This window comes from Trichosurus vulpecula, chromosome 6 (assembly GCF_011100635.1).
Source record: "Trichosurus vulpecula isolate mTriVul1 chromosome 6, mTriVul1.pri, whole genome shotgun sequence".
Classification (NCBI taxonomy): Eukaryota; Metazoa; Chordata; class Mammalia; order Diprotodontia; family Phalangeridae; genus Trichosurus; species Trichosurus vulpecula.
The window spans coordinates 13679193-13702606 of record NC_050578.1 but is presented as its reverse complement, the minus strand read 5'-3'; the positions used below and the strand labels follow the sequence as shown (position 1 = coordinate 13702606).

Here is a 23414-nt window from a genome sequence, read left to right as displayed (position 1 = left end):
CCAAGCTATTGACTCTCTCTTTCATACCTCTCATTTCTTTTCCCAATTTTTCTTCTACCTCTCTTATTTGACTTTTAAAATCCTTCTTGAGCTCTTTCAAAAAGGCTTTTTGGGTTTGAAACCAATTCATATTCCCCTTTGAGGTTTCAGATGTGGGTATATTAACAATGTCCTCTTCCTAATTTGTTCCTTAATCTTCTCTGTCACCATAATAAGAATCTATGGTCATTGTCCATTTCTGCTTTTTGCTCATGGTGTTTGCCTATTTCCTGGCTTTTAAAATTGAGCTCTCCTGCTGGAGTCAGGGAGCACTGACCCAAGTTTCTTGTGCTGGGAGCCTAAGACCCGGTCATTTTCTTTGGGTGCTGGAGCCTCAGGTGCTGGCAGCTGGAGGCTGTAGGGGTCTGGCAGCTTAATTTGTGCTGAGGTGGGGTCAGTAGCACTGGAGCTCTCAGAGTGGGTGTGAGGTGTCTGGGTCCTAGGGGACATCTGCTCATCTGGGCTTCTTTAAAGCACTCAAATGTTTGGCTGCTAGAGAGCTGGTGCACGTAGCAGTTTCTGAGCTAGTGTCTCCAGTTGCTCTGCCTGTGCTGAGGCACTCAGAGGTCCTGGTGTTGGCCCTTGCCTGCTCCACCACGCTGGGGCTCAGGATCTTCCCCTGGTTTGCTTCCCCTAGTTTTCCAGAGCAAGAGGGACCTTTTCCATTAATCCCCCCAGCTTCCTGGGCTATAAGACTGCTGTACCCCATCCTTCTGTTGGTTCAGCGGTTCCAGGACTTTTCCTGGGGCAATATTTTCTGGACTTTCAGAGATCAACAAGGGAGGGTGAGAGATTTACTTCTTACTCCGACATCTTGGCCCCTGGAAGTTGAATATCATTTGTCATTATTATTGGCCAGCCAACTGTGTACCTCTATAAAGCAGATTCAGAAAGCAGGGCTGGTTTTGTTTGTGTTTTTGCCCAAGCTGAAGCCAGGTTAGTGGGTTTTGTGGAGTTCAGGACTAATTCTGCCTTCTCTGATCCTGGTAGGACCCCTTTTGGTCTAAAATAATCTTTGAGAAATTCAATTAAATAAATGTTTATCAGGTATCATCATAACATCCATTATGTTCAAGACACTCTACGAGGTGATGGGAATGAAAAGACAAGTCCTTTTCCCAAGACCACAGAGTTAGTCATGATAACCGCTAATATTTACACAGCATCTGCTATGCTCCAGGCATCGAGCTAAGGGCTTTACCATGATTATCTCATTTGAACCTCATAACAACCTCGGGAGGCTGGTGCTGCCATTATCCTTATTTTACAGATGAGGAAATTGAGGCAAAGAGAGGTGACTTGCCTAGTCGCACAGCTAGTAAGAGTCTGAGGCTGGATTTGAACTCAGGTCTTCCTGACCCCAGGCACTCTATATACTATGGCATCCCCTAGCTACCTCTAGATAATAAGTGGCTGACTCTAGATTTGAAACCAGTGCTTGGTGAAGTTCTAGAAGAAATTTGAGTTGACAGCTATCACTCTGATTTGGGCATGGGACTGGGAGTCAGGGAGGGCTGCGCTGAGAAGATACCATATTAATTTGGACTTAAACAAAGGAGAGGACTTTGAAAAACAGAAATGGAGGCCAGTATGAGCAGAGGCACAAAGATGGGAAAGGATAGGATGAAAATGAACACTAGAGATTGCGTACATGTCCCTTGGTGGAAATTTAAAATTTAAAATACATGAGATAAAACTGGATAAGTAAGTTACAACCAAACTATGGAAGACCTTGAATGCCAAAATTAGGCATTTATAAAGATTATAAAGATTCAGTAGGCAATAGGGCCCAATGAAGGTTTTTAGGTAGAAAAATGCCAGGCAGGGTGCCCTAAAGGAAAAAGCCCTGGACTAAGAGTTGGAGAACCTAGGTCTGAGTCCACCTGTGCAACATAACCGTAGGACTTTGGTCAAGTCACTTACCATTTCTGAACCTCCATTTCTTCATCTGTAAAATGAAGGCATTGGGCTAGATCTCTGAGTTCCATCTGACCTCTAAATCTATTACCCTATAACTAGAGTGATGTATTTAAATCATTTCAGCCTTCAGGTGAGCAAGTTGCTCAATCTCTTGATTTTTCTCAGGGCAGAGTGTCTCAGCCACTGGGCTGTTTTCTGGGTGCTGTGTCTCTGCTGGTCTATTCCAAACTATTCCAAAGAATAATCTGCAGTCTTCTTCCACTTCAAGCCACTGTCTTGGCTGGGTGGTGCTGTGCTTTCTTCAAGTGGAATATTACTGGACTTTTTTTCTAGCTGGAGTATTACAGTACTCTTTTCAACTAGAATCGTACTATCTTTCACCAAGGCCAGTAACCCTTAGCCTAGGATTGGCAGAAATCCCTCCTATTGCACTACCTGATGAGCTCAGCTCAGAGGTTTTTCACCTCCCAGACAGAAGGTAGTAGGTCTATTCTCTTTGTTCAATAACTTCTCCTGGCTCAGATCAAAATTCCTTCAGTGAGGGACCCTACGCTTACATATGGTGGCCAACCCAGTTACATTTCCAGGATTTCTATTGGGTCTAGTGTAATTCCTCTTCTGAGATACTTACACAACTCAAACTTGGACTATTAGGTTGAGTCCCCAGAAGGTTGACTGCTACCACAGTTTCCAGGGGCAACCCTGTGGGTTCCTACCACTGTGACAAGCCCTTACCAGTGTATTTCCCATTAACAATAAGTCATAGACTCAATTGGCTTTTAAAAAAAGCATTAACTCAAATGGCATAGCAAGCATAATAGTTTTTAAAATCCCCCTCCCCCTGGAGTGTACTTTCCTACAAACATACACAGAATCTGTTTTGGGGGTAGAGAATGGGCACAAATTTAAAGTAAAATGTTGAAAACACACCTATACAGGCCAGCTCACAAACTCTGGAATAGCAGGGCCTTGATGTCCTCATTCTTTCCAGAGAGTCTGTACAAAGTTCTCTGCAGGTTGAGACATCTCATCTAGATGGGTGAATCTTCTGGGCAGACAGGGTATCTTTATTATACAGTTCAATCTATTTCTGGATTGGACCAAGCAGCTGCTGGACTGGTTCCTTACTGAGCTCAGCTGCTGCTGGGCTGGGTCAGATTGGTGGCTTGGCCAGTGGGTACAGCTGCTCCTTGACTGAGCCGGTCATTCAGCTGCTAGGTTTCTGCCATTAGGCTGGGCCAGGGAAGTCACTTGGAAACAGAGTAGCTACTCCCTGGCTGGGTAGATCGCATTGCCTCTGGGCCCTTTCCATGGCACAGCATTTCTGATGGACATATCAATCCACTATACTCAGTCTTTATCACTTCCAATCTCAGGATAAGCTGAGCATTACCAGGCTCTTTCAGAAAAGGCAGCAGCCCTTAGCCCAGGATTAGCAGAATCATCTCCTCTTTGTCTCCCTCAGGGATTTGGATCTGAGCTTTGTCATCTCCAGGCAGGAGACAGGACGGATCAGTCCTCTCCCATTCAATATCTTCTCCAATGAGGAAACCACTCTTACAATGACTGCTCCAGTTCCACTTCCTAGGTTCCTGTAGGGTCTTATGTAGATGAGTGACCAGGAATAAAGTTAGAGTCAGTTTATATCCTGTCTTTACTGGCCTTTTCATATGCATTTTAGCTGATCAAACTTCAGGTCCATTGTAAGGTTTAAATGGTTCCTTTATAGCTGAAGTGGCTTCTCCTGTTCTTTTCACTCTCTCTCTCTCTCTCTCTCTCTCTCTCTCTCTCTCAATCTCTTTCTCTCTTCCTCCCCAACTCTCTCATTTGCCATAGAGGGCTTTCAACCTTGTTGGAGTCTAAATGGGAGACAAGGAAGATTTATGGCAGTAGAAAGTGGAAGAGTGGGAGTAGAAATGCTTTTTAAAAGAGTACCCACTATTTGAGAAAAAGTGCCCACTGTCGCTGAGGCATTAGGAACATGATTCATCCAATCAACATTCACTAAAACTTTTAAGTGGATATACACAATATAAGCCAGGTAGATCCATGAATAAGCAATCAGTATGAACTTGCAAATTTTCTCCTATGCACATGATTTCATACATTACATCCTTATAAATTGTATAATTCCATTGGTAGCATGAGTTAAGGATCACAACATAATCATTTACTTACATATAAGAGACCCATAATAACACCAAGGGGTGTGTGTGTGTGTGTGTGTGTGTGTGTGTGTGTGTGTGCACATGCAAGCAGCTTTCTCTTAGTTTCAGTGGGACTTAGCCACCATAGTGGGGTATCAGCTTTTCTAGTTCTCACATTTCCTGCCCCAATCTCAATGTGAGGAATGTGAATCAATGTGAGTCTATGTTGAAACTAGCTCTCTCCCAGGACTGGCTGCTGCCAGTGAGGACGGCCATAAGGCTCAGCACATTCCCACATCCAGAGGTGCATAGGGACAGAATGGGTCTTCAGTGAAGGTCCTTAATACCTGTTTAAAAGGAAAGCAGTTATTCCCAACTTTGGAATATTCTTTTCCTCAAAATGACCAAATAAAGTACGTAGGTCAGGGCAGTACCTGACCAAGCTGAGGAGTTTTCTAACAACCTGAGGAGATTACCAGATTACTGGGAATGGGTCCTTAGTCCACAAACAATTGAAGCCATTCCCCACAGTAACTGCCATTTAATAGTTAATAGTTCTAAGGACTTCCATTTATTCCATTTCATTTGACCTTCTAAACCATATTTGGGCAAATTTAGGCCTCTGAACCAAGAATGATTTTTATGTCTTAAAATATAATCCAGATTTGGCCCAAGGGTCCCCTGCATTAAACAACCTTGAAAGTAAATAGGTAGTACAAATGTTATCCTCCATTTAACAGGAGAGAAAACTGAAGCTCAATGATATTTATAACTTGCCCCCAGTTTGTACCCCTGGGAGCACTGAGATTTGAGCCCAGATTTTCTGGCTCCCAGTGAAGTGCTACTATACACTGCCCCTACTATACACTGCCTCTGTCAAAAATTCACCCTCGCTAGAGGGGTCATCATGGTACAGGGAGAAAGTGCTGGATTTGGAATCATAAAACCTGGGTTTGAATCCAGTCAGGACAATCGCTGCCTACGGGCAAATCATTTAATCTCTCTGGACCTCAGTTTTCTCATCTGTAAAATGAGAGGATTGGACTAGCTGGCACCAGAGAACCTTTCTGATGTTAAATCTGTGGTCCTGCGATCTAAATGTATCCTCCAATGCCACGTACAAATATTAACCCATTCCACCCCTACCTCCTCTTCATGGAACCCTGAATAGACTGCCTAAACAGATTTCATTATGAACTTCACTCCTCATTGGTCATCTCCATGTGTCATCTGGTCCTGAACTCCTTTGCCTTACCAAGTCATGCTGCATCAGGGCTATGTTTCACAGCCACAAAGAGGAAACAGTCCCTGCCTGACAGAGTAGATGATGGGGGACCTGTTACTGTCTGAATTTTTTGGATCATGCTTATCAGTGTATTTCTTCATTAGCTCAAATTAGCTATACAAAGAATGAGACTTTTTTTGACAAGGCTAGAATGCAAATTTGGTTTGCTTCATTATGCATATTTGTTGCAAGGGAATGTTTTTCCTTTCTACCCCCCCATGTGGGGGGGGGGAGAAGTGGGAGGGAGAAAAAAATGGATTTCCGTTCATTGAAAGAAAATTTAATTTTTTAAAAAAGAATTTACTGCATATATATTCTACAAAAGAGGGAACTGAGACACTGAGTTTTTCACTTCTTAAGGTTCTGTACTGCCTAGACAACAAATAGATGTAGGACTCTATGCCAGACTATTTTTGTAGTATCCAGTAACCCAGCCCTTCATGGGGAAAATAAAGGCAGTATTTTATAAGAAGGATATCAGAAAATTAGTTTACCTTCCCACCTGTTGATTAGTGAACATTTTCACTGGGCTTTGGTCTTTCAGAGAATATAGGAAGCAGATCCTACATGCTGCATGGCCAGTCATCTATAGCACAACCAATTTTCTTTTTTTTTTTAATTTCCTTATTTATTTTTAGTTTTCAACATTCACTTACATAAGATTTTAAGTTCCCAATTTTCTCCCCATCTCTTCCCTCCCCCCACCCCAAGATGGTGCATAGTTTGACATAGGCTCTACACATATATTCATATTAAACCTATTTTCACATTAATCATGTTGTAAAGAAGAATTAGAACCAATGGGAGAAACCACAAGAAAGAAGAAACACACAAAGAAAGAAGAAAGAGAGAGAGCAAATAATATGCTTCAGTCTGCATCCAGACACCATAGCTCTTTTTCCGGTTATGGACAGCGTTTTCCATCATGAGTCCTGACATCCAATTTTCAAAATGCTAAAAAGTCATCACCCCTAGTCATTAGTACATTTTAGCAATGAAAGTACAGAAACTCAGGATCAAGTATTTTAGGAAATATTCATTATAATGATTTTCTCTTCCAAGGTCTTATTAAGTATAACAGCACAATGTCCTACAACACTAAAGACCCTGTTAACCATGACAAACTGAATTTACCCATGGGTAGCTAATAGATTTTTATTTCAGTACTACCATCATCATTCCATCAATAGGCTGGTCTGCCAGTAATCCTAATTCTTCAACTCCTTCCATTTCAGAGAATTAGAAAAAGTTTCTTTTGGTTATTCACAGTTCAAACAACTTCATTTGCTTTCTCTTGCCCAAGGATGACTCTTTGGGGGTAAATCAGGAAGGAGCCAGGACTTGTGGCCTCACAAAATGTTATAATGAGAGCTCGCTGGTTGGCTAGGGAAACTTAGTGTGGGAAAAAAAATCAGAGGACCTGATGAGGGGGAAAAGAGAGCTTTCCAGTCTTTTTAAATTATCTCACTCTTACTGCCTATCTTTTGGCTTTCTTCCCCTTCCCCTTCCCCTTCCCCTTCCCATTCCCCTTCCCCTTACACACACACACACACACACACACACACACACACACACACACCCCTTTCCAATCAGAGTCTTCATTAAAAGGAAAAATGTCTATGTTCTTTTTATTCCCACAGGCTTCATATTTGCCTTTGCAATGAGTATGCCTCTCTCTAGCTCTTGTATAGTCCAGTTGTTTCCTTGTGTAAAGGAGTTGTTCAGTTCTTTCTTGCCTGGTTTGGAAGTGTCTGAAGGACTTGGTTCTTGCAGCCTCATCTCTGCCTCCCCGACCCCTCCCCCGTCTCCCCGTCCAGCTCCTGGCTAGAGGAGAGAGACTCTGTCGATCGTGGGCAAAAAGACAGAGCAGACAAAAGGTCATTTGTAAAGAACTCCTTCCAGCCCCTCTTCTCTTCTCCTCCTCCTCAAACTGAGAGCTTGAGCTTTTAATAAGACTTCTCTGCCAAGAAGATTGAAAGGGAGAGAAGAAGAAGAAGAAGAAAGGTAGGTTTGTGGGGTTTGGTTTACTTCTGTTTTTCTTATCTCATTTGTTCTCCTCTAAACTATCTGCTGCTGAAGGTCAGGGCAGAAAGAAATCATGCTAAGCTGGATGTGAAAAGAGACTCTTGGAGAACCTGGGGATGAAATGAGAAAAGAGACTAATTCTCAAGACAAATGGGGAAGCATAAGGAGTGAAGCAGAGGTAGATAATGGCATACCTCTCAGTGAGATGGGAAAGTAATTTTCCCCCCTCAGGCAAAAAAAAAAAGAAAAGAAAAGAAATTTGACATCCAGCTCCTAACTGTTTGGGTGGATCTGGACACAAGTGAATGAGAATGGGTTTCCCACAGTGAGATACCAGTCTGCCCTTGTGGAGGATGAGAGATAGTAAAAAAAAAAATGTTCAGATATTTTCCTAGAATACATAAGTCATGTTTTAGTCTTATTCTGAAAGTTTTAGCCTTATTCAAGTGAGAGTTTTGCTTTTAAAAAACAAACCTCTAATTCCTTAAAAAAAGAAACTTGGCTTTGCTGTATAATATAATAATATAAAGAGGATGTATAATATAATATTCATTGACCTCATCCTGAATGTCCTAACTAGGGAACACAGTGCCAAGATTATATCCTCAACATACAAAGGAGTTCATGTTTTAGATTTACAAAAATCTCTCATTTAAAGTTCTTTGAGTATAAGGCACAAGAGTACCAAAAGCCATCTCCTTTTACAATCACTTGATATGGATAGGAAAGCAAATTAGCAAAATTAAAAAGTAATGTATCACCTTTGCCCAAGTATTTCAGCCCCTTTCTTTACAGCAACCTGGTAAGATGTGTTAAAAAGTACTGTTTCTCTGAAAGATGAGGAAAACTGAGGCTGAGAAGGCAAGGTCATGCCAATAGTGAGTATCAGAGTCAGGATTGAAACCCAGGTCCGGCATTCTTCCTGCTCTGCTACCTTGCTTACTCCTAAGCTTGCTGAATCATAAAGGATGATAATTTCCAGGCTGGAAGCACTTTGACTTTAAATTTTACCCCTAATCAAGTTCTCTGGTATGGCTGTGCTTGTTACAATCTGTCCTCAGCATATCTGAAAAGGATTTTATTCACCTTGAAAGATTATTGTCATGCTTTTAACCTGTGATCTCAGAAATTATAAGCGGGGCTGAAAGAATTGGTCATCGTAGCACAAATTTCTTTGAAGTTAATGGAGGAGCAGAAGAGAAAACAACCAGTTAACTGGCACAGATGGTACTGTGACTTTGGTTTCTTAGAACTCGGCATAATTCTCTGGGATGATCTTTTCAGTTTCCTCCATAGTCTTAGCTCTCCTTTTTCCCATTACAGGATATGAATGGAAACAAAAGCAAATAGCCCTTTCTGTTTAACTCATCAACTCTTCTTCATCTCCATGCCCTACGTGCTGGTGCCCAGGAATGACATCAGCCGCCTGCCCCAGGGGATGGCAGCATCAACTGTAGAAAGCTCTCAAGCTGCCTGGCCCTGTTAGTTTTGGCCATTGTGGGGTGGGGCGGGGGAGGGAAGGATTTTTCTTTTTAAATCTCCCTGTAGACCCAACCATTCCAATGTTTAGGTAGTGCCAAGAATCCTGACAGAACTCAAACTGCAAACTCTCAGTCCCTATGGTCTTGGCAAGGATTCCTGGCTCAAATGCAAGCCTTTCCCTGTCCTGCATTTTCCTCGATAATATCATAAAGGCACATCAGCATCCCTTAGAAGACATTTAACGGTCTCTCCTCAATGCTTTTGGATTTTTAGGTTTGGGTGTTTCTGTAACTCAGATACAGTCAGTAGGAAAATTTAAAGTATGTATATACTTTAAATACAAAGTGAATTAATGCAGCCTGGGGAATTTTGCACAAAAATGAATGGCCTTCCTGGATGGTGTGAGGAGTGGGGCGGGGGGGGGGGGGGGGGCGGTGCAGAGCATTAAGCTCGATGCCTTTTAACAAGGAAACCAACTGATATATCACATCTTTCTCCAGATAATCTTCCACTGGCTGAGCAGTGGTCAAAGCAATTTATCTGCAATTAGTAATGGAGGAAGAGGATAATTCAGTTTCAACATGTAATTTATAAAGTGTTAGAAAAAGGAAAAGGAAAAAAAAAGTCCTCAGACAGTGTTTGCCAGGTTTGGAACTTTCCACTTCTGTGCCTGGCTGAGTCTGTAGCAGACTGCTTTATTCTTTGGCCTTCTGCTCAGCACAAGTATTTCCATGATACCTGTGCACACTGCTCAATTCATTCCATCTCTTGAAGTGGACACTCTTAATATCTACAGTAATGAGTACTCCTGGGTACGGCTGGGAAATACAAAAGCAGCAAAGGGTATAGTCTCTCCTTGCCCTCATTATTGCTAATTGGGGAGAAAAGACTTAAATATATGAGAGGGGAAAAGGAGAGGAATTTCAAGGCACCATATAATAGCTAACATTTATAAAATAGCTGGTGTTTATATAATGTGTTAAGGTTTGCAAAGGACTTTACAAATATTTTGTAATTTGAGCCTCATGACAACCCTAGGAGGTAGGTGCTAATATTATCCCCACTTCACAGAGGTTAAGTGATTTGCCCAGGGTCACACAGATTGCAAGTGACTGAGGAAGGTTTGAACTCATTTCTTCCTGACTCCAGATCCACTGTTCTATGCACCACATCACCTAACTGTGGATAGAATGCAATGTGTAGTAGAAAGAGTGCTGGTCAAGAGACCTGAGTTTATATCCTGGCTTTGATACTTCTATTAGCTATGTGACCTTGGGCAAGTCACAGCCTTTCAGAACATCAGCCTCCTTATTTATAAAATGAATAAAATCATACTGTACTTCTTGTCTCACAGGGATACTACAGAGTAAATGCTTTGCAAACCTCAGAGCACTTGTTACATATGTGTGTGTATACATGATTTTGGTTCAGATACACAACTTCATTAGTAAAAGGAACTATCAATACAGAGATTCCCTACATCAAAGCATATTGGCAACTACTCTGTACCTTAGGCTTTTAGAGAGTTGTCCGAGGCACTGAGTGGTTCATCAGTTTGCCTATGGTCACTCAGCCAGTAGGTGTCAAAGGCCAAATAAACCTGAGTTATTGTCATTATGGTGGCACATTCCTGAAGGTGGGAGAACACAGAAAAAGGGTATAATCAGAAAGGAGTTACAGGATGAAAAATGGTCTTTGGAAAAATACATCTTGACACTGAGACTAGAGGCAGGGTATCAATCTAGGAAGTTTTTACTATACTGAATAATTAGTGGAATGCCAATCTGTTAAAGAAAAATTTAGTCAGTGAAATCTTTGCTGTAGTGATGGAATACCTGGATCTTAGTAAGACATTTGGCAACATCCCTAAGAAGGACATGAGTAAACTAGCCAGTGGTTCTCAAACTTTTCAGGCTCAAGACCCCTTTACACTCTTAAAAATTATTGAGGACCCTGTCCCTAAGAAACTTTGTTTATGAAGATTATTTCTACTGATATCAATGTTTACCATTCCCTGAAGGGATCTTAGGGACCACTGGAGGTCCCCAGACTGTACTTTGAGAACCACTGAGCTTATGACATGTTCAGAGTAGAGTAACCAGGGTACTGAAAAGCCTTGAGTTCATGACATATAAAGAATGGTTGAAAGCATTAAGGACCTTCAGGCTGAAGAAGAGAAGACTGGGGTGGGGGGGAGTGGAGAATGCTGATTTGAAAGCTGTCTTCAGATATTTGAAAGACTGTTGAACATTTGATGACATGGAAGTTCTGCTTGTTCCCACCAGGAAGAGTGAGGAGCAATCAGAAGAAGTTGGAAAGAGGCAAAATTAGACTCAATATCAGGAAAAATCTCACAGCAATTACAGTTATGCAGAAGTGGTTTGGGCTGCCTCTCTTACTGGAGAAGTTCACATAAGTGCTGGATGATCTTAATGTAGAAGGGATTCTTGATCAGGGGGAGGCAAGGCTAAATGTCCCTGATGTACATTCCAATAGTGACATTTTGGAATTTGAGAAAAGTCCCAATTTCTTCAAGGATAACATGGAAAAGTCTAAGATGAATGAAAATGGTTAGGTGGTCAATTAAAATGGTCAGAGTGTCAATTAAGGGAGGAAGGCCTCTAGTGGAGGGCAGCTAGATTCTTTCCTTGGCCTCTCCTGACCAACATTTTTATTAGTGACATGAATGAAGACATAGATGGCATGTCTATAAAACTTTCAGATGACAAGAAGCGGGTAAGAATAACAAGGATGTTAGATGTCAAAATTGTTTGTTTGTTTTTTTTAATCTCAATAGACAAGAACAATAAGGTGATATCTTTAAAGATGAAATTTAGTAGGAATAAGTGTATCCTTCTACATTTGATTTTGAAAAATCAACTATACAATGGGAGTAAAATAGCCAGAATGGGGTGGCCAGAGAAGAGTTCATTGGAGGAAAACCCAGGAGTTTTAGTGGCCTACAGGTTAAATATGAATCGACAGTGTGATGTGACCAATGGGAAAGCACCATTTTGGATGACAATGACAGCAACGCCACGTACAGACTGAGAGAGGGGGTAGTCTCCTTGTGCTCTGCCTTGGTCAGACCACCCCTGGAGCACTGTGTTCAGTTCTGAGGTCCACGTGAATATGTAGTATTTTATGGAGCGCTTTACATATGTATCTCATTTGCCTCATGACAATCCTGGGAGGTAGGAACTATTATATTCCCTGCTTTATGTAGGAAGAACCTGAGGGACACAGAGGTTAAGTGACTTGCCCAAGGTCACACAGCTAGTAAGTATCTGAGGCTGGATTTGAACTCAGGTCTTCCTGACTCCAGGCCCAGTGCTCTAACCACTGAGCCACCTAGGTGCTTAGAAATATATATGACCTAAACAACCTGAAGAATAACACCCAATTACAATTAAGTAAATGAAAACATCCTAAAGGGAAGACTACAGGGGTTATGCTCATTTTCAGACAGTCACAGTATTCATTGTTTTTACTTGGCCATTTTCCTTTCTTACAAGGTGTGGGTGAAGAGAGAAATGACTGTGAAATAAATCATGGGATCATCAGTCTAGAGTTAAGAGGACCCTCAAATTACCTCTAGTCCAAACCCTTCATTCTATAAATGGAGAAAGTGTGGCTCAGGGAGTTTGAGTCATTTGTGTAACACCACACTAGTAGTAATGGTTAGAGACAAGACTTGGACCTATGTCTTCTGACTCTATACCAATTCTCTTCCCATCATACGTACCACAAAGATTTCAGAGCTAAGTCATTCCACAATACCATGCTGTCTCCTTCAAATTCTGTTATTTGTTTTACTGACAAGGAGAACAAGTGTTTGTCTGAGTCGGAAGATTAGGAGGCAAAGAACAGCACTCAGCTTCCTGACCACCAGACAGGTAAGTGCTTTTTTTCTACCTCACTAACTTGCTTTGGGAATTTACAGACTTCCAAGCAGAGGCCCACACCTTGGGGTGTCCAATTCTCTACGATTTTATTGGAATAGGGAACTCCCATGGAGGAAACTCACAACACCAATGCAGATCACCTCCTGCTCTGCAACTTAAAGTCTGAGAGGCACTGAGACTTTCAGTGACTTGCCCACAATGACACAACCAGGATAATGTGACTTGAATTTGGGCCTGAACTGCCATATCCTTTTTGGACAGACTGTTGTATGTCATTGATGCTGATGTTAAGGATAGTGAATAAACCATTACCTTTTCTTCTATTATATATTTTTTCCAGGTAGAAAACTCAATGAATTGCATAAATCCTGAGGAATATTGGTGCTAAAATAAGATCTTATATTTTGGGACATTTGGGGGTCATCAGAGTAAAAAATAAAAACAACAGAATGAATTAAATGAATGAAAATAATTTATTAAGCATTTACTATGTGCCAAGCCCTGTGTGCTAAGCCCTTGGAGACAGAAATATAAAAGCAAGACACTCCCTGCCTTGTAAGAGCTTGCCTCCTAATGGGAGAGGCACATACGGAAGAGTGGTGGCCAGGGAAGAGGGCTGTGCTCTGGAGAAGTCATAGGAATGGTGATTAGAACAATTGGACCATCCATTAACAAGCTTTTCTCAGACCATTTCCATCCTGTGCCACCTAAACGTCAGCTGTCATCTCTCCTGCTAAGGCAATTTGGATTCTGCCTGTCTTGCCTGCATATCTCTCATAGGGGAGCTTTTGCCTTGTCTTGTCCAGATCTAGCTTTCTACACCACTTCTCAGCTACCTCCAGACCATCCTTCTACCCTTCTACTCTCCCTAGCCTTTCTAGCTCTAATGTGTCCCCTTCCCAATTAGAAAGTAAGCCTCTTGAAGGCAAGCACTGTCTTGCTCATTGCTTCCCAACATACTGCCTGGCATACAAGTGCTTAATAAACGTTTTCTCTACCCATCCACTCATCTGTTTACTAGCTAAATAAACATCTAACTATCTTTCCTGAAGCCAAGGCAGTACCAAATTGATGATAGTTCTTATAGGAAAAAGTAGAAAGGTTAAGTGGGGGACGGGTTGGAGGGTATGTACATTGCCTGCAGAGGGCGGAAAAGGTCAAAGTGAAGATGAAGAAGCATTGCCCCATGGAGCCAAGTGGCTTAGCAGCTGCTAGGTATGGTTTCTGGATCTCCAGGGAACTTAGATTATGATAGTGTCCTATTTAGATGTATATAGTCGTACCCAAAGAAGAGACCTTAGAGATCGACTAGCCCAACTGCCTTATTTTACAGATATGGAACCAAGGCCCAGAGATGTTAAGGAACTTTCTTAATGTCACACAATATTAGTGACAGGTTTGGGACCAGAATGTCAGCCTCATGATTCCCAATCCAATGTGCTGCCCACTACTCCATAATGCTTTTATGATAGCATAACAGTGACTTCCCTGACCCACACTGCCTAAAGGCCAGGTGTGCTACATCTCACCCCTCCTCCAGGGTACTTCAGTGATCTTAAGAGGGTTTACAGGTATCTAGTCTATCTATTATTGTCTCAAGCCCCTACTAATTGTGTTCCACCAGTTTCAGGGTTCCCCTGCACCTCTAGTTCCATTTGGCCACTTAACAGTCAGATTAATTTTTACAAATGAATATTTGATTCAAAGGTATAGAAAGTGTAAGTAAGATAGATTTTGGCGTGTGTAAGGTAGATTTTTGTTATTATTTCCTATAGTTTAGTTCCCAGGATCCACAGCCATATCAATCTCTTGTTCCCAGGTGTTAGATGTGAGTTCTTATGACCATGGTTCAAAACCTCACCACGCTTGCACATCATTATATAATGATAAATAATATAAACATCTGTACTTAAATTGTAAATATCCACTGTGACTGCACAGTTAGATATAATAGTGAGATGATGTAAACTTGTGAGGCTATTGCTGGCAAAATGTTGCCCTATAAAGCACATGGGCACTGGTCAGTGAGTGAGGAAGCCCTAGGGTTGAATGCGCAAGCTGGAATGCTATGTGCGCCTTGATCGGCCCCTATCAAGGCTTGGAGGAAATCTGTGTTTGCCTCAGCCAGCCCCCATTGGGCCTTGAGGGGATTTAGGGGAGTGCACAAGTTGTACCTATCTCAATTGACCCCAGCAAGATGCAGGGGCAGTTGCCCCACCTTCATGCCTGTCCCTGCAAGAAGGATGATTAGGGAATGCTGTAGGAGTTGGTGCTCCCATTATCAGCAACCCTTTTGAGAAGGTTAGACTAGAATAAAGTAAGATTATTAAACCCTCCAAAGCTGTCTTCCTGTCCTTCCTGTCTGACCAGATGAAGAGTGGATCTGTGCTAGCAGCCCTCCTGTGTATTTTACCTGTCTTACAGAAAGAAATATACAAACATCCTCTCTCCAACATGAGGGCATAATCGTGCCCCCTCCTTATCCCCCAACCCTCAATATCTCCTGGGTTTCTGAGAAGGGGATAGGAATTAGGTTCACAGAATAACTCAGTTCCTATGTACCATAGTCCCATCAAGTTCCAAGTTCCAACACCCTGGCTTCTTGGGACTGCCCTGCTGGGCTAGCAGGGACATCTGGCCTGGAATCCTGCCTCCAGGGTCATCATGGCCCGAACCATGGCTCAGGAGGTTTCTACCACTTGCACTTAGAAAGCAAAAGAACAAATAGAATAAGACCAAGACCCCAGCCCCAATTCTTGGGGCCACAGGCCCTAAAGTATGTGTGTGTGGGAGCAGGGAGATAGTCTTCCTCTGGCTCAGTTCATGGCTCCCAAGCTATATGGGTAAATAGTACCTTTAACCCCCTGAACACTGCCAGAAAAAGAAAGAGACCCTTTCAGACTGACACTTTTAAAGATAGGCTGTTTCCATTATGCAGCCATGGGAAAAGACTTCTCCTACATACTGGTAGAGGAATGCAGAATGTCTTCTGTCAGAAGCAGGTCCCTAAAGTCCCCCACTTGGGTGCCCAGTCTTAGGTGTTCTGGACAAAGCCCTGTTATAATAAGAGAAAATTTTTTATTTCAAATATTTTAAGGAAGTTATTTTTACTAAGACAACTTATTATTCTCATTTTTCTATTTAAAAAACTCACCTGAGTTGTACCTGAGTGCAGGGACTTTCAGACAAAAAATAATCCATTTCCCAAACACCCACTGAGACTGAGAGCCTTATTTGAAGTCCTCTACATCATTTTCCTTTTTATCATTATAATGAAATTCCTTTTTAGTAGCTGGTAACAGCTAGTTCAAATTCTGACTCTGTTATAAGTTAAAAGCTTCAGTTTCCTCACTGTTAAAGAAGAAACTTAAAGAAGACTTACTGGATGCTTGATAAATACTCTGCCTGATAAATTATCACAGAGAAAATCACTTAGACTAATGAGAAACACGTCATTTATTCTAGAAATGCTCTGCTACTGTAGCAGAGAGACTAGACAGCACAATCTTCTATTTCCCGAGTTTGGGAGAGTAAGTCAAGTGCAGTACTGTACTTTAAGGTATGACTTGCCCTTTTTATACAGAGTTATTTAGTGCTGAAAAGGGCAGAAAAAGTGCTGGTGCATAACGTAAAACAACGATGTCAACTGGTAAGAGGTGTAAGATATTGTCTCTTTCAGAAATGAGTATTTTTGATTCCTGGAAGGCGAGAAGGAAAAGAACGCTGACTTAACAAAAACTGTTAAAATGTGTTCAAAAAAAGTTTTCAGATGGTATTTGGCCAGTTTAAGAACAGAAAATGAACTGTGGCCTAAATGTAAAATATAAAAACAAGTCCCCTTGTTTGCATGAGAATAGTTTGGTGGTTTAAAGGGAGAAGAGAAAGAACTTTTATTTATTAAAATTGGGAAAATATGAGTACCAAAAACACCATCGTTCCAAGGACACGTAATGAGACACATGACGAGAACTTAGAGCCGGAGGGCATGTACCTAATCTCATTTACATATAACTGTTTTAAAAGAGAGAAATCATAACAATTTGGAGACTGATGTATGATTTTTAAAGGATATCATAAGGGATATTTAGTCAGTTATAACCTTTTAAGTGAGAAATGAGTAAATGAGTATCAGGAGGCTCTGGTTTAAACCATTTAGATTGAAGTATAGAAATAAGAGGTTGAGACTGAGACTAAAGAAGGGAAGGGAGAGGGAATAAGCATTTATATAGTACCTACTATGTGCCAGGCACCGGGCTAAGCACTTTATAAATATTATCACAATTGATCCTCACAGCAACCTTGCAAATTAGTTGCTAGTATTATCCCCATTTTAACAGCTGATGACACTGAGGCAGACAGAGGTGGAGTGACTTGCCTAGAGTCACCCAGCTAGTAAGTGTCTGAGGCCAAATTTGAACTCAGGTCTTCCTGACTCCTTGCCTTGCCCTCTTTTCCTACCACTGGCCACCTAGCTGCTACAGATTGAAGCATCTGTTAGCAGAATAAATTGGTGGGAGGGGGTGAAGAGCAGCTTTGTCTGAGATGTTTGAAAAGATTATGGGCAGGAGCAGCCCAGCCAACCAGAGGCTTCCCCTACATACTGCATGATTGCTAACTGGAGAGAACCTCGGCTGCATTGAATGAGGTATTGAGCTTGAGAGGAAGTCTGAGACATACTTCTTGCTCTCTGCTGCCCTCCTCTGGTTGAGAGGGAAAAGCAGAAAGGGGGAAAAGGTTTTGTTGCTGCTTCAAGAGGAAGAAATATTGAGATGTCATTGGATGTTGCAGGATACTGGTGAGTGGAAAGCAGGATAGGCTATTTGATTTGTTCAGAGTCAGCTTGAGCTGTCTTTCCACGAGCTCTGTTTGCTATAATTTAATTGGACAACACAGCATGCTGATATGAAAATAGGTGACTGGGTTGTTCTGAGAGGCTGTAGTCCTCAGAGTCAGCCTAACATGCGGACGGTTCTCTGGCTTATATGGAACTAGGTACATACAAATTAATAGCCAACACTTTTCCAAAGTAATTTTAAGCGTGCTTTTCACTTTGAAGAGTTTGTAAAGTCCCAAGAATTGAAGGGAAGGGGATTTGCCCAGCTGCAGAATTTTAAGGATCCACAATCAGTTAGCAGAGAAGCAGTTTTATGTGGTGCAGGAGTTCCTAATTGGGCCAATCATACCAAGCCCAAAAGTTCAGAGTCATGATCACCTCAAGCACAGCAGTTTTCCTCCCTGGTACTCTTTCCTGACAGATTCTCCCCCTACAGATGTGGAGTGCATTGGTAAAGGAGCGTCAGCCAGGCTCACGTGTGGCTTGTGATATATATTATTTATACACTTGCTGTACCTGTAATGTTATTTCTTTTGCCTTGCTGTAAATGATTCTGTTTAAGATCTAAAAGTGGCATTCTTGTGAGTGGCCGGTTTGTATAAACAGAAAGCAATGTCCAAAGAGGCTGAAGAATCTTCTCAATGTCACGCAGAAATACACAATGGGGTTAGAATATAGGCCTCCTGATTCCCGGACCAGTGTCCTGTCCATGACTCCATATTGCCTTTATGGTAAAATGGATGGTCCTAGCTCAAGAGAGAAAAGTGGCGGGTAACCTCTGTCCCAAAGTCCATCGGTATGATACTCTCTCACCAACTCTATCTCGAATTACAGGTGGAGAGAAGGAATATATTTACTCTCAACAGGGTTACCCCTAGCACAATGAGAGAGACGGAATTGAATCACAGGGTAGGGATCTTTCTTTGGGAAGCTAAACCTACCAGTCTGAGGGGTGGTTGAAGGGACAGTTAGTAAGTATCCACAAGCCTAGTTGAGAGATATGGTGCCCTATCTTGGGAGGCATCCTATGCCCTGGCCATTACAATGGGATGACAGATAGAATCTAGTGTGGAATGTACCTAAACAGATACTTTTGTTATTCTCCTTTCCTCTAGGCTGAAAGCCAAAATGAAAATCACAGCTCTGATGGTTTTGCTGAATTTGCTGCTAGGAGGACATGCCATGTCCACAAACCGTCTCTCTTGCTACAGGAAGATTTTAAAAGATCGCAACTGTCACAACATTCCTGAAGGAGTGGCAGATCTTAAACAGATTGATAGACACCTCCAGGACCACTTCTGGAATGGAAAAGGATGTGAGATGATCTGTTATTGCAACTTCACTGAATTGCTGTGCTGCCCAAAGTAAGGAGATTTTCTTTCAATAACACATTAAACTTACATGAGGATGTAGAGAGCATCTCCTTTTAAGTCATGTGATCTAGTAGAAAGAACTCTGGATTTGGAATCCCAGGACACGAGTTGAATCCTAGATCTCTTATGGCCTTTGTGATGCTGTGCAAGTCACTTAACCTCCCTAGGACTCAGTTTCCAAATTTGTGAGGTGAAGAGCATGGATTTTTTTTTTGCAGAGTTTAAAAGGTAAATGAATACTCAGACTAAACTCCACACCAGAATTTTAATATCTGTCCCCATGCTCAATCTACCAGAAAGAGTAGTCCATTTTACCAGGAAGGATTCACTTCAGATTGCAATCATAGAATTAAGAGCAATTTTTATTGTGAATAAAACATTTAGTCTGCTAGGCAGAAAAGTCAAAATGAAGAGAAAGAATCCTGTCTTAAGGGAAAGGTTGCCAGTTTTGCCTCTAAAATCATCTAGACTGAGCCAAACACACCACTTAAGAATTCAGCAACTGACATGGAGGTGGGCTATAGAGCATGGCGTCCTGAACGCTTAACAGAAGCAGGTGAGCCAGTAAGGCCTTTCCCTCCATCCCCAAATAGTCTTTTGGTAGTTTTGGGCTTTCAATTTCTAGAGTCTCTCTCAAATACCTTGTATTTCTGTGGTTCAGTTAGCCTGTCAAAGCGCTTACAGATCATAGGCTCATTAATCTCAAGATACAACCATGGACCATTTAGTCTAAACCAAGCCCCCCGCCATGTTACATAAAGGGAAACTGAGACCCAAAAGGAAGGAAACAAGTTTTTCTAAGGACCTACTATGTACTGTGCTCTTAAAATATATTATCTTGTTTGTTCCTCAGAACAACTCTATAAGGAAAGTACTATTATCATCAGATGAGGATACAAAGGCAAACAGAAGTTAAATGACTTGGCTAGGGTCACATAGCTGGTAAGTGTCTAAAGCCAGATTTGAACTGAGGTGTCCCTGACTCTGGGGCAGCTAGGTGACACAGTGGATAGACTGCTAGGCTAGAGTCAGAAAGACTCATCTTCAAGTCTGGCCTCACACACTTACTAGCTATGTGACCCTGAGCAAGTAACTTAACCCTGTTTGCCTCAGTTTCCTCAACTGTCAAATGAGCTGGAGAAGGGAATAGCAAATCACTCCACTATCTTTGCCAAGAAAATCGCAAATGGGGTCACAAAGAGTCAGACATGACTCAACAACCACTTCCTGACTCCAGGTCCAGTGCTTCATCCACTCCACTGTACCACCTAGTTACCTGGGATGGTGAATTCACTCGTACAAGGTCACACCAGTAGTGTCAGAGGTAGAATTTAAATCCCTATCCTCTAACTCCAAAACTACTTCTCTCCTCACTGTACCGTACTGCCTCCTATGTCTTCGGGTTAATCTTCACAAGGAAATTGTGAGTAAGGTAGGTATCTCAAACTCAGCACATCATCTAATCCAATTTGTACCTAAAAAAGTAATAAAGTAATTCCCTTTACAAAATCCCGGACAAGTGTTCAGCCTCCTCTTCAAGATTGTCTAGTGAGGCATGTATTACCTATGTTAGATTGTTTACCACCCCAGCGAGTGGGGAAGGGAGGGAGGGAGGAATAGAATTTGGAACTCAAAATAAAATGTTAAAAATTGTTTTTAAACGTAATTGGGGGAAAAATATATTTTTTTAAATGTTAAAAGATGTCTAGTGAGAGGGGGAGGCTGAAGGAGGGAGAAAATAAGTATTTATTAAGCACCTACTATATGCCAAGCACTGTGCTAAGTACTTTACAAATATTATTCCATTTGATCCTCACAACAACCTACTTTTTAACCAAGATAACTCATTTCACTCTTGGACAGCCCCTAATTGTGATTTCTAGCCTAAAACTGTGTATCTGAAAATTCTTCCCTTATTCCTAGTTTTGCACCCCAGATCAAGTAGACCAAATCTAATCTCTTCCTTCTTTCCTTCCTTTCTTTTTCTTTCTCTTTCTTTTTCTTTCTTTTCCTTCTTTCTTCCTTTCTCTTTCTTTCCCTCCTTCTTTCCTTCTTCAGCCCTTCAGTATTTGAAAACATCTATCTGTCCTCTTATGCCTTCTCTATGGAAAGGGAAAAACCCTTTTAAAATCCCTTTTATATTCCATCAGCATAGAAAGAGTGAAATCCAAGCGACAAGGTCAAATGTTAGCACACCAAAACACTTCATAAACTAACATTTCTGAACGTGTGTAATTTTTTTCAGAGACATCTTCTTTGGGCCAAAGATCTCTTTTGTGATCCCTTGCAACAACCAGTGAGAATCTTCATAACGGCACCATGTCATAGTCTATAGAGAAAGGATATGGACTGGAGATTACCCCGGTTCAAATTCTGACTCCAGCTCTTTCCAACTGTGATCCTGAGTAAACTACTTAATCTTTTGGAGCCTAAAATGCTTATGTGTAAAAAGGAAATAATAAAACCTACCTCCCAAGGATGTTATAAGGATCAAATGAAATCAAATGCTTTGCAAAACCTTAAAGGGCCATATGTATTCTACAGCATATCCCCAACAAATCTATCCAATAATAATAATAAAATTAGCCATTATGAGAGGTTGCTTCTATTCAGTTCCTTAAGGCAAAATGTAAATTCCTAGTTGTCCAGGGCAAAAAGTTTGCCAGACTAGTGGCAAAGAAACAAATATGCTGATCTCATTTTCCCCCCTCTTTGTGGATGCTAACAGCAGACTGATTTTTTAAAAACAATTTTATTGATGCCTTTTGCTTTTACATCATAGTCAATTCCAAATACATTTCTCTTCCCCCTACACACACACACACACACACACACACACACACACACACACACGCACACATCAATGGATTGGTAAATTTTTTGTAGCCATTCAGTATAACCAGGAGAATATCTCTCACCCACCTCATTAACATCTATGACCTCTGATTAAAAGTTTTGCTGAGAACACATTCATTTCTAACTTGACATCTGCAGTCTTTAAGAGCATTTTCAAGGCCACCTCGAAAATGTGTTCTTTTAATGTACCCAGCTGCCACATTATATCCCTTCACACAACTGTTTGTTGCCTTCACTGATCTGATCATTAATTAAAGTAAACTCAATGAAAGGATTAGAAACAACTTCCCACGTCATCTCATCCTGCAAATAAAATCTACAAAATGCCACTGATACGAGGGTCTCCAAAGTCACCTGTTAGCCACATGGAATCAAGGGAAGGGGGTCGCTGATGTGTACGATAAAATATCGGTTCAACTTTAACATGTACTGGCTTAAATAATTCTTGAGGCATTCTGCATTCAACATGTCCTGCAAAATTCACTTAGTGAGCGGCACAAGCAATCAAAACGCTGGAGCTGGAGCCAGCCTCATACATTTACCAGGTGAGTGACTCTGGTCAAGTCGCTGAACCTCCATCTCAGTTTCCTCATCTGTAAAATGGGGATGATAATGGCGTCTGCTTCACAGGATTGTTGTTAGAACCGCATAAGATAAAAAATTTAAACTGATTTGCAAAACTTAAAGCGCTCTAAATGTCAGCTATTATTGTTATTGTTAATAATAATAACAAATTTTGGATGTTTCTACCAATTGTCCAAAGTTGGAAAAGTGAAAAGAAAATTAAGCCCCTAGTAGTTGTTTTGTTTACACAATGCCAGACTGATGACTCGGCCTCCTGTCTACTACCTCTCCCATCTGAAATGGATTCCTTTTTTTGAGCTTAGGTAGACGCAGAATAAGGAACCCTGTCTTTCTCCCCATGCTCTAAACTCCTTCTGAAAGAGAAAGTGTCAGAGATTTATTCTCCTTGTTCATAATTATATATATTATCATCATGAGCTTTCTAATAACTGTTTTCAGATTAGTGTGACAAAAATCTAATGAGAAAAAAATTGGTATGGGGAAAATAAGAATGCTGACGTTTCACAAACTGCTACTACCAAGTTATTAATGAAGAGAACCGTACCACGTTGATAATAAAAATATTTGTTCAGCTTGTCCTTTCTGAGAATTACTTTGTAACATGAAGTTCAGTTTCTGCCGTCTAACAGCAAGTTATAGAAGGGAAAGTATCCTTTGTCATTTCCAAATAAAAGCTTTTTTGAACAATGTTACATGTAAAACATGAGTGTTGAAAAAGCTTGCTTTATTTGACTCTTGCATGATTACGTATGTTCTTTCTATATGCCGGTACACATATTCCTAAAAAGCAAATACTTTGTTCAACCACAGTGAATAAACAATGAATCGATGCTACATATTAGCATCTGAGCTTTATCACAACTTCTGGTTACACTGAAAAATCAACGAAGCTGCCTTTCATTCTTCATAAAAAAATAGTAAATTTCAGATGGCAAACACTCAAATAGGGCATAAAATTTGACT

The 23414-nt window shown here is 41.2% G+C and overlaps 1 protein-coding gene across 1 annotated transcript; it reads left to right on the top strand.

Moving 5' to 3' along the window:
• The first annotated feature begins 7377 nt into the window (after nucleotides 1-7377).
• Nucleotides 7378-23187, top strand: SCRG1 (stimulator of chondrogenesis 1). The gene is made up of 4 exons (XM_036764038.1): nucleotides 7378-7395; nucleotides 12722-12794; nucleotides 18753-19001; nucleotides 21256-23187. Exons 3-4 carry the CDS (start codon nucleotides 18766-18768, stop codon nucleotides 21308-21310), a joined length of 291 nt encoding a protein of 96 aa, XP_036619933.1. The 5' UTR covers nucleotides 7378-7395; nucleotides 12722-12794; nucleotides 18753-18765; the 3' UTR covers nucleotides 21311-23187.
• Nucleotides 23188-23414: the final 227 nt, after the last annotated feature.

What these genes read in the sequence shown, in the direction of transcription:
- SCRG1 (XM_036764038.1), top strand. Translation starts at nt 18,766, where the DNA reads ATGAAAATCACAGCTCTGATGGTTTTGCTGAATTTGCTGCTAGGAGGA. An exon ending in GAATTGCTGTGCTGCCCAAA is followed by an intron (nt 19,002 to 21,255) that starts GTAAGGAGATTT and finishes AATTTTTTTCAG; the next exon opens with AGACATCTTCTTTGGGCCAA.